The sequence below is a fragment of the Suncus etruscus genome, chromosome 20 (assembly GCF_024139225.1).
Source record: "Suncus etruscus isolate mSunEtr1 chromosome 20, mSunEtr1.pri.cur, whole genome shotgun sequence".
NCBI lineage: Eukaryota > Metazoa > Chordata > Mammalia > Eulipotyphla > Soricidae > Suncus > Suncus etruscus.
In genome coordinates this window covers 26554144-26568624 of record NC_064867.1, presented here as the reverse complement: position 1 = coordinate 26568624, position 14481 = coordinate 26554144, and the positions used below count along the sequence as shown (strand labels likewise).

Below are 14481 nucleotides of genomic sequence, written 5' to 3'. Positions count from 1 at the left end.
CTCTTCTTCCCTGAAAATATACATTCCCTTCAATACTGTACAGAGTTTGGGAGGTCAAGGGCATCCTGAAGGACTATATTTGTTCCTGCTATGAACCCTGAGTCAAAAGATGGCTGGTGCAAGGTCCTGTGCCAGTCTTGGAGGAGTCAGATTCAACTACAGGAAAAGAGAGTTCAATATATTTGGCACTAACACAGCAACTAAAAATAAAACCAGATACTACAATTTCACATGCAGAATCCTAAATTATAGACAACCTCAGAAGAGACAGACGCCATAAGGTATTTAGAAGGAAAACGGTTAGAAGAATTAAATGTTGCCTTCCAAAGTTACTGCTTTTCCAGATGTACAAATGAATTCATTGTCAAGTGGATTTTCACAGGCAAGTTGCAAGAATCCTGACTAACAGTAAGATAATAGTGAGGGAAATTCCTCCTGTTCCTCCATTAAATGAACAGAGGGAAAATCATTTTAAATGATAAAGAGGGATAAAAACATGGGGATGTGTCTGTTATAGAATTAAGTGGAAAAAATACTAAGCAGAGCTCTTTGCTTGATGACAGCTCTGTAAAATATAGACAGTAGCTAGAAAAAAAGGAAGTACAAAATAATATACAACTTGGTAGTGAAATCCTGGCAGACTTTCTATTTTCTCTGTAGCTTCAGATAGCCATTTTGAAGATTAGGGTTTTTATTTTGTTTTGTTATGTTTTAATTAAAGATGGTAATCCCTTTCTTTATCTTGGATATTATAGTCTATGTTGAGAATACCATATGACCAAAAAAAATCAAATATGACTTCCCCTGATTTGATTTTCAAGTCTAAAAATAAAATGATTCAAGATTCTCTGGGGAGATCCCAAACCAGCATACTTGGGACATCCTATATCCACAGTGGCCCTGTGTGAGTTTCAGATCTTTGTTTTGTATCCCAGATTAAGCACCAATGGACCCTGGTATAAACCTCTGAGAAATAAGATTGAGCCCTAGGTTGAAGAGGAAATGCTTTGCAATTTCCAGGATATGAACCTGGTGACCTCAAAGGTCTTTTTCATCAAGTCTGAGTGCCTATTTCTTAGCCCCCTGTGGAGTTTGAGGAAAAAGAAAAGTGCAAGAATTTAACCTATCACTTAGAAATTGTCCAAACTATACATTATCTCCACCTACAGGGCTCACTGTAGAGGTTCAAATTATAGGCAAATTAAAAACAAAGTCACACCAGCAGGTAGCTCAAAGGTTGACTACAGATCGATTCCAAGAGATTATCCTACTACCTATACCTTGGTTCACAGCAACTGCCCAGTTTAAAAAAAAAAAAGAAAGAAAGAAAAGAAAAGAAAATGAGAAGTTTCCTTCAGTGGCCTGTTGGTGACAGACAGAAAAGGAATCCAGAGAATGGTTTCTTTTATGTGACAAATGAAAGATTAAAATGTCCAGATGGATGCTTGTGTTTGCTTCTAGCCTTTCCATATAGCAGCTCCTAAGACTGGGGTTTTGCAAAGAAGGGGGGCAGGCATTCCACTTTCTAAGCTGACAAGGTTTTGTGGAGCTGGTACATGGTTCAGCTTAATAATGAGAAAGGTCTCCTGGGCAGAAGGGAAGAACTTGGGAAGGATGTGTTCTCAGTCTCCCCACTAAGAAGATTCCAGCCACACCTTCCCCCATCCCCTAAGGGGCTTTCCTAAATGCCTCCCAACAGGAAACCAGGCATCCATCTGAGCCACCTCCACAGACTGGCATTTTTCAGTCATTTCCTTGCTCTTATTTCTCTATGTAAGTCCATCTTTCACTGCCTCCCTGTTGCTTTTTAAAATAAACCTAACCTTTCACTCTGTTCTCCTTACTCTAATGCTAACTTTAAAGAGCACTGAGGAGTCTTGGTAGAAGGCTGCCTCCTAAAGAGAGAGATTTTTATCTTCAGCTCCATTAGGGAGGTTTTAGAAACCCCCACTTGTCACACACTTTTCACTACCACAGCCTTCAGACTCTCCACTGCTGTCTAGGTGTGTGTTAAAGTGTTTTTATTGTAAGCAGTGGAGACTGCAGAGATGGATGTTATGGATCATTGACTGTTTCCTTTTTCCTTAGGTCCTGGGTAAGTCCCTACCCTTTGCCAAAGCTATAACAAAATCTCTAGAGTTAAATGAGCCTTGTAACTATACCAAATAGGGACAAGTGCTTCAGGGTGGACAAGTGGTATTACCTTCTTTGGGAAAAATTACTCAAGAGCATAAGAGGATTCAGCCTCTCTGTCATGAGTGTCAGTGAATGGGTTCTTCTCAACCCCAAAGAGAAGGAAAGAGCCAGCAAGAACATTTCTTTCTTCCCTTACAACTCGTTTTATTTTATTTTCTTAACATTTATTTAAATACCATACTAGCTGGGGCTAGACCAGTAGAATCGCTCAATAGGAATTTGGCCTTGCACATGACTGTCCAGGGTTTTATCAACAGCAGCCTGTCTGGTTCCCTGAGCCCTATCAGGAGTGATCCCTGAGTGCAAACCCAAGAGTTTATGTCTGAGCACTATTGGGTATGGAAAGGAAGAAAGGAAAGAAAGGAAAGAAAATAAAGATAAAGAAAGAGAGAAAGAGAAAGAAAGAAAAAGGAAGGAAGGAAGGAAGGAAGGAAGGAAGGAAGGAAGGAAGGAAGGAAGGAAGGAAGGAAGGAAGGAAGGAAGGAAGGAAGGATGGACGGAAGGAAGGAGGAAGGGAGGGAAGGAGGGAAGGGGGGAAGGGAGGGAAGGGAGGGAGGGGAGGAGGGGAGGGAGGAGGGAGGAGGGAGGGAGGGAGGGGGAGGGAGGGGAGGGAGGGAAGGGAGGAAGGGAGGGAGGGGAGGGGGAGGGAGGGAGGGGGGGAGGGAAGGGAGGGAAGGGAGGGAAGGGAGGGAGGGAAGGGAGGGAAGGGAGGGAAGGAGGAAGGAAGGAAAGGAAGGAAGGAAGGAAAAAGGAAGGAAGGAAGGAAGGAAGGAAGGAAGGAAGGAAGGAAGGAAGGAAGGAAGGAAGGAAGGAAGGAAGGAAGGAAGGAAGGAAGGGAGGGAGGGAGAAGGAAGGAAGGAAGGAAGGAAGGAAGGGAAAGAAAGAAAGAAAGAAAGAAAGAAAGAAAGAAAGAAAGAAAGAAAGAAAGAAAGAAAGAAAGAAAGAAAGAAAGAAAGAAAGAAAGAAAGAAAGAAGAAAGAAAGAAAGAAAGAAAGAAAGAAAGAAAGAAAGAGAAAGAAAGAAAGAAAGAAAGAAAGAAAGAAAGAAAGAAAAAAGAAAGAAAGAAAGAAAGAAAGAAAGAAAGAAAGAAAGAGAAGAGAGAGAGAGAAAGAAAGAAAGAAAGAAAGAAAGAAGAAAGAAAGAAAGAAAGAAAGAAAGAAAGAAAAAAGAAGGAAAGAAAGAAAGAAAGAAAGAAAAAAGAAAGAAAGAAAGAAAGAAAGAAAGAAAGAAAGAAAGAAAGAAAGAAAGAAAGAAAGAAAGAAAGAAAGAAAGAAAGAAAGAAAGAAAGAAAGAAAGAGGAAGGAAGGAAGGAAAAGGAAGGAAGGAAGGAAATGAAAAACAAATTTAATATTAACTTGAAATACAGAAGAAAAAATCCTTCCCATTTTAACACATTCCAGCCTTAAGCATGTTGTTAAGTGCTGGGGTAATGCAGCATTCATCTTGAGGAGGAGTATGGTCAGAAAAATTTTAGTTAGTTTGAGAATCATGACTCTCCTTAGTAGCAAGATAGATTTCTATTTCCTTCTTCCCACTGTAGCCATGAGGTCCCTCGCAGTCACTGGCAAGAGATCTTCATCACCCACAAAGATATGCAGAATGTTTATTATACTTCCACACCACTCTGTACCATTGGCCACTTCTGAGCCTATGCCAGTAGCTTGTTTCTTAAATTTTTATCTTTATTAACATATTTGATTTATAATGTTGTTTTTATATATACATCATCCCCCACCACACCCAATGTATTCTAACACCGTACTATTTTTTCTATTTCAGGCTATTTCTCCCTGGGGGGTGAGCACAATTCCTATGAGACTCATTCCTGTTAAATTAACTGTGCTCTTCTATTTTTCTCTTCCAGGTAGCTATAGATTTCACTGCCTCCAATGGGGACCCCAGGAACAGCTGTTCTCTACACTACATCCACCCTTATCAACCCAATGAGTATCTGAAGGCATTGGTGGCTGTAGGAGAGATTTGCCAAGACTATGACAGGTATACAGCTTGATTAGCTCAGATTTCAGTTCTCTGTTTTCTCATGGTTTTTGGACTGATTCTAAACACAAGAGTAGAAATATATCTAGGAAGTACTCACACAGATGTCTCAGAAGAGAAAGAATCAAACCTTGTTCCCAAATGCTTTTTTGCCCCTATCCACAAGTAGTGAAATTCAGTTCAGTGTCACTCAAAGAATCCTTCTTTGATTTGAGCTTTCTCCTCATCATTGGCTTGCAAGGGTATTGGATCCCAATTCAGATGTCCATTTTATAAGGTTTTTAATCTGTTCCTAATATGTGACATTTGGTCCAGGAACTCAGTTGTATCACTTCTCCCACATCTCCTAGAAACTCTGATTCTCAGATAAGTTGTGTGTGTGTGTGTGTGTGTGTGTGTGTGTGTGTGTGTGTGTGTTGGTTTGTGTGTATAGCTTAAAAACATGATTTTGGAGTCAGATCAAGATTATGTTTATTTTTACTTGATGGTAAATATTGACCTTTCCCATGATGAGAATTCCCTATAAGAAGTGATTTACATAAATTACATTAGACAATTTATTCTACCCTTCCAGATGGTGATAGAATGGTTCGTGTGTTTATTCAAGAAGGTTTTTCGAGTTAGAGCCAATGTAAATATAAATAAGGATGAATTTTAGTCGTTGTAAAACAAGGCTATTATCTATGAGCAGCAGCTAATGGACTAACCTCTTTCACCAGGCAGAGAAAGATAGTGGTTGGCCCATTCCTGCAGTTTGAGAAAGTTTATGGGAGAGCATGATTTTGCTCTTTTTTGTTTCACTATTGCAATAACCATGTTAGAAACTTGTGACCTCAGTATCAAAAGGAAGTTTACATATCCAGCAACCAGAATCTTCAGGAAAAACAACCAGGCATGTGATAGAAAGGGTTCCAGTGATGTTCTTCTGTTCAGTAAGTCTAACCTGTATGTTATGGCTCAGCAATAACCAAATGGATGTGAAGGCACTTGGAAAGTGAATGAACAGATCATGTAAAATGAGAGCTTTCTCCATTCAGGTCCTTTTGGCTGACATGTCCTCTTTTACACTTTAAAACAGAGGGCAAGAGCATTTGAAACGACCTTTTTGACTGATCCTTTCTACACTTAACCTTATTAATTTTTCTACTTGAAGATATATGGAATTTCACCTCTGATTTCTCCCAAACACAGAGAGGATTCCTAATAAAGATTATTTTTTTTACAGAGATCTCTAATAAAAAGATAAAAGACCGAAATTGTGAGTGTCATGAAAAAATGTCTCCAGGCCCGGAGAGATAGCACAGTGGCGTTTGCCTTGCAAGCAGCCAATCCAGGACCAAAGGTGGTTGGTTCGAATCCCGGTGTCCCATATGGTCCCCTGGGCCTGCCAGGAGCTATTTCTGAGCAGACAGCCAGGAGTAACCTCTGAGCACCGCCGGGTGTGGCCCAAAACCCAAAAAAAAAAGAAAAAAAAGAAAAGAAAAGAAAAAATGTCTCCAAATTCTCACAATTCAAAAAAAAAAAAAAAGGAAGGAACATCTCATATTTCTTACAGGTGCACACAAATCATGTCATGTAATAGTGAGTACATAAGAGACCAAAGGTAGAGGGAATTTTTTCAGGATTCTAATTCTGAAATATTTCGAAAGAAAAATTTTCTAAAAAGAAACTATGCTGAATAATGAATTAGATTTATGGATTCAAGGAGAAAGAGTAAAGAATGAGTGATCCGGAATTCCGGAAAAAAGGGTGGTGAGTTATTTAAAACTTTGGATGTCAGGGCTTAGATAACTGGCCATGGTTTCTCCTCTGATTTCTCCTCAGATCTGAGGAGCATGCTGAAATCTCTCTAAAAACAAATTTTTTTTGTTTTGTTTTTTGGGCCACACCCATTTGATGCTCAGGGGTTACTCCTAGCTAAGCGCTCAGAAATTGCCCCTGGCTTGGGGGGACCATATGGGATGCCGGGAGATTGAACTGTGGTCCTTCCTTGGCTAGTGCTTGCAAGGCAGACACCTTACCTCTATCGCCACCTCGCCGGCCCCATCTAAAAACAATTTTTATATAAAATTAGAATACAACACCTTTGGGAATGACATGCAGAATCATCATGAATGAATCTTTGAAAACTCTCATAGAAGCATAGTAAATGTATCAGCCCCAACTAGTCAAGAAATCAAATTATTTCAATTCCACAGAGCTTGATTTGGTTCTTTTATTTTTTTTTTGACTTGTGTTATTATTATTACCTTTATTTTTCTCCTTGAAAGAAACCTCCTCTACCTTCACATGGGCAAATAACTGAGGAAGTAAAAGAGGATTGAAAAGCCTTGGCGTTCTTTATAAAGAGCTCCCTACCAGAATGTGTAATGCCAGCTGCTTACTTAGAACTGACAAGGTTTTGCAGTTTTTCCTTTGTGTGGGTGGCTAGACAATAGACAGGCAGAGTCAGGAAATTTCAAGTCCAGGCTTTGGAATTAATTTATTCTCACATCAAAGTCAGGAAGGCTGATGCTGAAAAAGAAACACTTGAATAAAAACTGACAGAAGGCATGATTTCCCCTCCCGCAGCGACACAGAGGTGTTTAATCCCCATGAGCCATAGACGTTCTGCCCTGCCTCTGACAGCCTCGGGTTTTCTTTTCTGCCTTGTTACAGTCACCGAAGAGGGTCATTACCAGGTGATCCGTGAAATGGAACAGCTTGAGGGAAGCGTGAAGCTCTTTTTAGGTGGCCTGAAGGGAAGTCCTACACATGCATCCAAACACACACACACACACACACACACACACACACACACACACACACCCTGATCTATTCCTTCATCTTAAGCTTCCTGTTCTATCTGTAGTTCTCAAAGAGGCCAATACCTACTCTCTCTTCTCCAGGGTTCCTAGGCATGTATACACATCACTCATGGGCAGGAGGACATTTGCCAAGTTGGTCATAACACTTCTCTAGTCCCTGAAAATAGTCTAGTCTCTCCTTGGGCACCTCAAGGCCAAGGTGATAAGTCTCACCTTCCTTGGGCCCAGCAGAGACGTGAGTCCCTGGGTGCCTACACTGTCTTCTACTTGAAAACTACCACGTCTCCTTGCTTTCCAAAGAGTCTAGGCACAGAACACAACTTCTTGAATGGACAGACCACATATTTAATTCTCTTCTCTTCTCTATTCTGTTTTCATCATTGCAGTGACCTTAGATTGCACATGTGCTAGGTTGTGCTTGCCTGGCTGCACATCTCTGCAGGGATGGCCTGTGCTATCACAGCACCTCTTAACTGCACTGGTTGTGTTTGTATACACTGATTGCTGTGCTTGCCAGGAGACCTACTTGCCAGCAGTCACTGTGGACTTTCACACCAGCTGGGCCTACTGTAGAGTCACACTTTTTTCATATTATTTTATTGTGGCTCCATGACTTACAAAATATTCGTAGTTGCATTTCAGGCCTACAACGTTTCATCACCCATCACACCAGTGGCATGTTCTCCTACTCTAGTGTCCCAGTTACCCTCCCTCACTTACAACTTACCTCCTTGATATGTGCATTTTAATGTTAGGGTTTTATAGTTTGGGTCTTGTTGTTGACTCTGTAGTTCAGGAATATACCTATCCCTCACTTTTACATCACGATGTACCTAGGGCCCTGACCCTTGCATCTGTACCTTCTACCAGTAATTCCTCCCTTCATTTCTTTTCTTATGTGTCCTTTTTGTTTCTAAAATATAGGGCGCAGGATAATCTAAATATCCCTCCTTTAATACCTTACGTTCCCTCATCCTGCTAATCAATATATCATAGATAAGTGAACTTAACTTTTTTTTGCTTTTTTTTTTGGGGGGGGTCACACCTGGCAGCGCTCAGGGGTCACTCCTGGCTCATGCTCAGAAATCACTCCTGGCAGGCTCAGGGGACCATGTGGGATGCTGGGATTCGAACCACCGACCTTCTGCATGCAAGGCAAACGCCTTACCTCCATGCTATCTTTCCAGGCCCTTTTTTGCTTTTTCTAATGATATGTTTCTCTTAAAAGATATATCTTCCAGTTTCATCTATTTGCAGAAAATTACATTATTTCATCCTTACACAGTTGTGTAGTATTCCAAAGTGTATATATTCCAGTCCTTCATTATCCATCAATCTGTCATTGGACATCTGGGTTGATTCCATATGCTAGCTATTGGTCTCACACAATTTTGGCCATTGGTGCTTCACACACTGTTGCCTAGCTCAAAATCCCAAAACCCAGAGCTGCAAGAACCAGTCTAGATGCATGAGGATTGTAGTGGGGATTGAACTCATAACCTTAGGCATTCAAGGCAGGCACTTAAGCCACTGAGCTGTTCCTGAGGATCCTCCAGACTGATCTTTATTTAACAAAATCTGCAGGACAAAATTATCAAGACAAGGCTATTGGAAAACTAGACCAGAGATTTTCTCTACCATGTGTTAGGTGTGGTCTTGGATGACAAGTTTTAACCTGAAACCTTCTCAGTTGGGTATTTTCCCATGTTGAGGATTGGATTAGAAATCATAACACACACCCATACTATATAGTGCTATCTTTTCTACTCTTCCGGCACCAATCTGTGACATGCAATCTTGGATGCACATGGGAACTTCTTGAGAAATCTTAAAATATACTGATGCCCAGGCTTCTCTGATTTAATAAGTCTGGTATGCATCCTGGGAGTTAGTATTTTTAATTCTAATGTGCATCCATGGTTGATATTGGGAAAGTGAAATTGAGAAAAATAGGTCAGATGGATTGGCAAGGGTCCTAGACATCACTCTCTGGATATCAGGAACTTCCTGCAATGATGGAAAGACAGAAAGAAATTCATAAATCACAGCTTTCTCTCAGCAGTTTTGTTTTACAGGAAAGAAAAGAATGTAAATAGATCAGAGTTATGCTCTGCCAGAGTAGCTTTTCCTGGTGCAAAGTTGGAACCTACCAATAAATGGAAGAATTAACTTATTTATTAATATTGGTAGAACCCAAGGATCCATATACAGGGTGTTGGAGGAGAACCACTGAGGGACAGGGAATGTGAGACTGATTGGAATTTTGCTATTTCTATACTTTGCATTTACTTGAACACAGATAAAATTACCTTAATTATTCTGAATTATTACATAAACCCAGACAGAATTATAAGAAAGAGAGAGAGTTTGGCATCTCGGTGACCGTTGAACTTGAGATTCTCCTGAGGTTTACATTCTTGGGCCTTGGTTTCCTTGGTTGCAAGTTGAACATTAGTTAACTTTCCTTGTATTAAAGTTATAAGAATTATACATATTAGCCTGCTAACCTCTGCAAAGTAATTCTGCCTACTGAAATGTCAATGTCTGTTCAATAAAGAGTAGAAAGTATTATCTTTGATACCTTTAATTTGTATATTTACTTTTTTTTTCAAGTTTCTTTGGGAACCCATAATTACTAGTTAAGTTGAAGCATATAAAATAAGATTTGACTTATGTATATAGTAAAATGAAAACCACAATAGGCTTAGATATCCTCTTCCTATAGCAATACAGCAGGGAGAGAAAAAAGAGAAAATTATAAAAAAGGAAACAGTTCTTCCTTAGGATGAGAACTTTTGGGATTTACTCTCTAACTTTCCTATAATCACAGAGTAATATTACCTGTGGTCATCATGTTGTATACTATAGCCCTAGGACTGGCTTACTTCTCTGTAATTCCTTAATTTTTTTTTTGTTTTTTGTTTTTTGGGCCACACCCATTTGACGCTCAGGGGTTACTCCTGGCTATGTGCTCAGAAATCGCCCCTGGCTTGGGGGGACCATATGGGACGCCGGGGGATCGAACCGCGGTCCTTCCTTGGCTAGCGCTTGCAAGGCAGACACCTTACCTCCAGCGCCACCTACCCGGCCCCTAATTCCTTAATTTTTAAAAGTTTGAAAACAAGAAGCAAGGACTATATTGTCAGATCTAAAAGTTATTTTGAACCAGTGACCTTTAAAAAATGGTTGCAGAGGCCAGAGTGGCAGCACAGTGGTAGGGCATTTGCCTTGCATGCGGCTGACCCAGGACAGACCCAGGCATCCTATATGGTCCCCCAAGCCAGGCGTGACTTCAGAACACAGAGCCAGGAGTAATTCCTGAGCACCACCAGGTGTGGTCCGAAAACAAAACAAAACAAAACAAAAGTTTGCAAAAATAAATTTTAAATTAAAAAATTCAAGTACAGTAAATGGGTTGCTTATCTTGCACTCAGCTGGCCCAAATTTTATCCCTGGCATCTGATGTGATCCCTCGAGTACCAGCAGGTGTAATCTCTGAGTGCAGATTCAGGAATAAACCCTGAGCATCTCTGGATGTGGACCAAAACCATAAATAAATAAATAAATAAATGCTTTTATTTAAAAAAAATATTTAAAGATGTTTATACCTCATATATTTTTATTGAAATCTAATATTTTCTACCATAAATTTAAAGATTAACAAAGATTAAATTTGTAGTGTTTGTAATATAGATGTTTATTTATTTTTAATAATATCTTTATTTAAACACCATGATTACAAATATGTTTGTAGTTGGGTTTTAGTCATAAAAAGAACACCCTCCTTCACAAGTGCAACATTCCCACCCCAATATCCCTCATGCCCCACCCCATGCCTGTATTTGAGATAGACATTCTACTTCTCTCACTTATTAAAATTGTCATGATAGTTGTCAGTGGAGTTATTTCTTTAACTGGACTCACTTCTCTTGTGGTATGCTTTATATCATGGACCATTCCTGTAGCCCGCATCTTGATTGTCTCTAGGTGTTATTACAACAATGTCTTTTATTTATCTTAAGTCCCACAGATGTGTCTATCTCTCTCTGACTTATTTCACTCAAGTATAGGAAATAAGTAAATAATGTACAGTTTCCATGTCCATCTATGTACAGGAAAATTTTATGACTTCATCTCACCTGACGGCTTGCAGAGCTATTTACAATAGCCAGAATCTGGAAACAACCAAGATGCCCTTCAACAGATAAATGGCTAAAGAAACTATGGTACATATACACAATGTAATATGAATATTTAAAAATAAAGCTTTTGGCGATAACAATAGTGGTTTAGTGGGTAGAGAGTTTGCTTTGCACATAGCCAACCCAGGTCCAATCCCAGCCAGAAGTAACTCCTGAATACTACCAGGTGTGACCCAATGTTCTCTCAAAATTTTTTGAAATAAAAATAAAATTCTCACATAACTCTTGTGAATGTATCCAAGAGACTGTGAAGACCATAGCTATTTGATAACCACTATCATTGATTTCAAATATATGTGAACTTTTCAGTTTGAGCTGAGAATTTTACTTCTTTCTTCTTTCTCATGAGCTCATGTTTTCATTTCCTTCTTCTCTATCCCAGAGTTTTATTCTATGTATCTTTTAAAATCAAATTTGAATAATTTTATTGATCATAGTTTCATGTATTTTTATAATGAGATGTAAATCTTAATTTCTAAATTTATCAGTGCTAAAAGGTTTCAAAATACTTTAAAATAGCTTCAAATTAAGTGTTTAATACATTAAGTATTAGTATATAATTTTTCATAAGAGCACTGATATACAGGAAATTTTAAGGCTTAATTATTGCTTATGAAAAGGTTAAAACTCTTATGGACACAGATAGTGGGAGTTTTCCCCAATTATATGTCTTCAGTTTACATATCTTCAGACAACTGCTTGCTATTACTATGATGGGAAAAATTTAGCATCCAATCCAGTATTATTAAAATCTTTAATTATGATAAATCCAAAGCAATTACATAATGATCTGTAATGAGACTATATTTTTTGAGGAAGCCTCATATGGTGATGTTCAGAACTTACTCTTGGCTCTGTGCTCAGGAATTCTTCCTGGCAAGACTCCAGAAGTCATATGGATTGCTAGGTATTGAACCCCATTCAAGTGTGTGCAAGGCTAGCATCATACCCTTCTGTACTATCTCTCCAGACTCATCCGGATATATTGTTAAGGGCCAAGATTGTGTTGCCCTACATATGGAAGAACCTGGGTTCAATTCCCAGCACCATGTCCAGACCCCACCCACACCTTCCTAGCACTACCAGATGTGTCACTCATGGCAATATTAACAAAGGTTCATTTTTAATATCTGATGCCTTACAAGATTTGTTGAAACAAAAATTGCCCATTGTACCTGACTTGTAAGATGTGTTTTGTAGTGAATAACATTCACACTAAAAAAATCATTGGTGTTTTTTTTTTTTTTTTTTGCTGCAGCTTTTATATGCTAGAATGATGCACTATGGTGGTTGTGATTTGGAAAGAGTGCAGAAGTGGGGGGGCGGTAATTGTGAAAGGGAAGATGTGAATTGAGAAAGCAGATTTATCATCATTGTTCCCAGATCAAATGCAACACCAACAAAAATATTAAAGAAAATAGAGGAACTGGAGAATGATTTTCTTTAAAGAGAAAAAGTCATGCTTTCACATATTCAAAAGAGCACTACATTTATTTCCATGCACCCTGACTTTCTCTATAAACAGTTTTAATGAGATGTTGAGGGGCGTCTAAAACCTTATTTTTCTCTAAGAGAGTCTCATTTTCTTATAGATGTTGTAACTTAGCTTTAATCTTTTTTTCTCAGAGATCTTTTGCTTTTCTTGATCTGTCAGCCTTAACAGGAAGGTTAAAAAGCTGGTTGACAAGAAATCTTCCATCCTAGTATTTTGAGAACTCACACTCATGACATTAAAGACCAAGCAATCTTTGATTGTCTTTTATTCTTTTTTTTTTTAATTGAAAGAAATCTTGCCTTTACTAATACGCAGATATATTCCTGGATTTTCCAGATTAGTAGCTTTTACCTGTCTTCCTCCCAATTGGTACTAACTGTACCGTTTCTTCAGTGCCTAGGGGGTTCCAGGATCCTTGAAGTGTCAGCTCAAAGAAATTTGCTTGGGAGATCAATTCACTCTCAGTTGCCTCTTGCATAAGATTCCCCTCTGCCTGGTTTCATTCTGAATCAGGAAAAAGAGATGCTTAAAGCTATTGTGCTTAGGCTTGAAACATTTTTTCCTTACTATGTTTATTAGTAAGGCTTTAGTGGTAGCTGACTTCAGAGATTTGATGCCCTCCTGGCTCATTCATTATTCCTCTGTAGGTGAAGCTTAGTCCCTATCTCCCTCCTCTTGATGGGGCCTCTTGAAATTATGTTACATAAAAGCAAATCATGCTCAGCAAACTTCAGCTCCCAAGGTCAGTATGGACAATATAAAAGAAATAGCATTATAGCTGTCACTCTGGTTTGGTGATTAGAAATAGATGGAATATTAGTGCTTTCCCTTCCTAAATTCATCCAAGACCAAGCAATATCTGAGTTGGAAACTCCAGAACCTTCAGGAAAATTTTCTTACAGATTCAACTTGATCTTTATCTCAGAAAGTCCCTTATAGATTTCTTCTCACTCTTCTCCCAGTAAGGAGGAATTGCTGATACCAAGTATTTCACTCTTCCCAAAGACCAGACATTTTGTGAAATTTTCAGAGAAGGGCCTAATACTATTGTGGTTCAATATTCACTGTTTATCGGCATGAAGATCTTTTCATATACACAAGAGATCCAATGTTCCATCAAGCCCTTATCTACCCAACAGAAAGGATGGGTCTGGAGGAGGAGCAAGTAGTTTTTATAGAAAATTTAGCCTTTGGATTCAAATAATTCTGACTCCCATATATCCCTAACTACAACCTCAACTTTGTTCAATTGGTTGTAGTTTGGTGATCTTTTATCAAAGCTCTCCTTAATATTAAAGTTATTAAATTGTTGAAGTGGTGATGGGTAAGTATCTGGCTTTGCTCCTTCGACTTGTCAACCTAGAGAGAATTGAGATTCCCCTTTAAAAAGATGTCAGATGATTTGAATCCCATATATCAGTTCTTTATTTTTCCTTGATTAGCTGTGCAAAAAACAAACCCTGGAAAATGTAGAATTTATCTCAAGAACAAATCCCATGTGGGTTTATAAGGAGAAATAAAGTAAAAAGAAAGATAGTATGCTTTCAGCCTAAGATATTGCATATGCGATTATCATCACCCTCTGACCTTGTGAAACTTCCTAAGAGAGTTTTATCTGTTGTTGGGTTCAGGAAGCCCAGTTATTGAAAATGCCAGAAGGAAATCAAGTTAAATATCTGTAATCACTACATTGTAAAGGTGTGATAGAAATGGCAATGGACTTTGGAGTCACTACCTTCATCCTGGTAAAACCCTGAAATCATTTTCTTTGCCTTCCCAACAC

The 14481-nt window shown here is 38.8% G+C and overlaps 1 protein-coding gene across 2 annotated transcripts in view; it reads left to right on the top strand.

Annotated features, from left to right (window-relative positions):
- Positions 1-14481, top strand: part of CPNE4 (copine 4) — a 483892-nt gene that overhangs the window by 447748 nt on the left and 21663 nt on the right. For both annotated transcript variants that reach the window (XM_049766524.1, XM_049766523.1), the window contains exon 11: positions 4061-4194. In XM_049766524.1, the coding sequence (XP_049622481.1) occupies positions 4061-4194 (134 nt within the window). The remainder of the gene's footprint in view (positions 1-4060; positions 4195-14481) is intronic.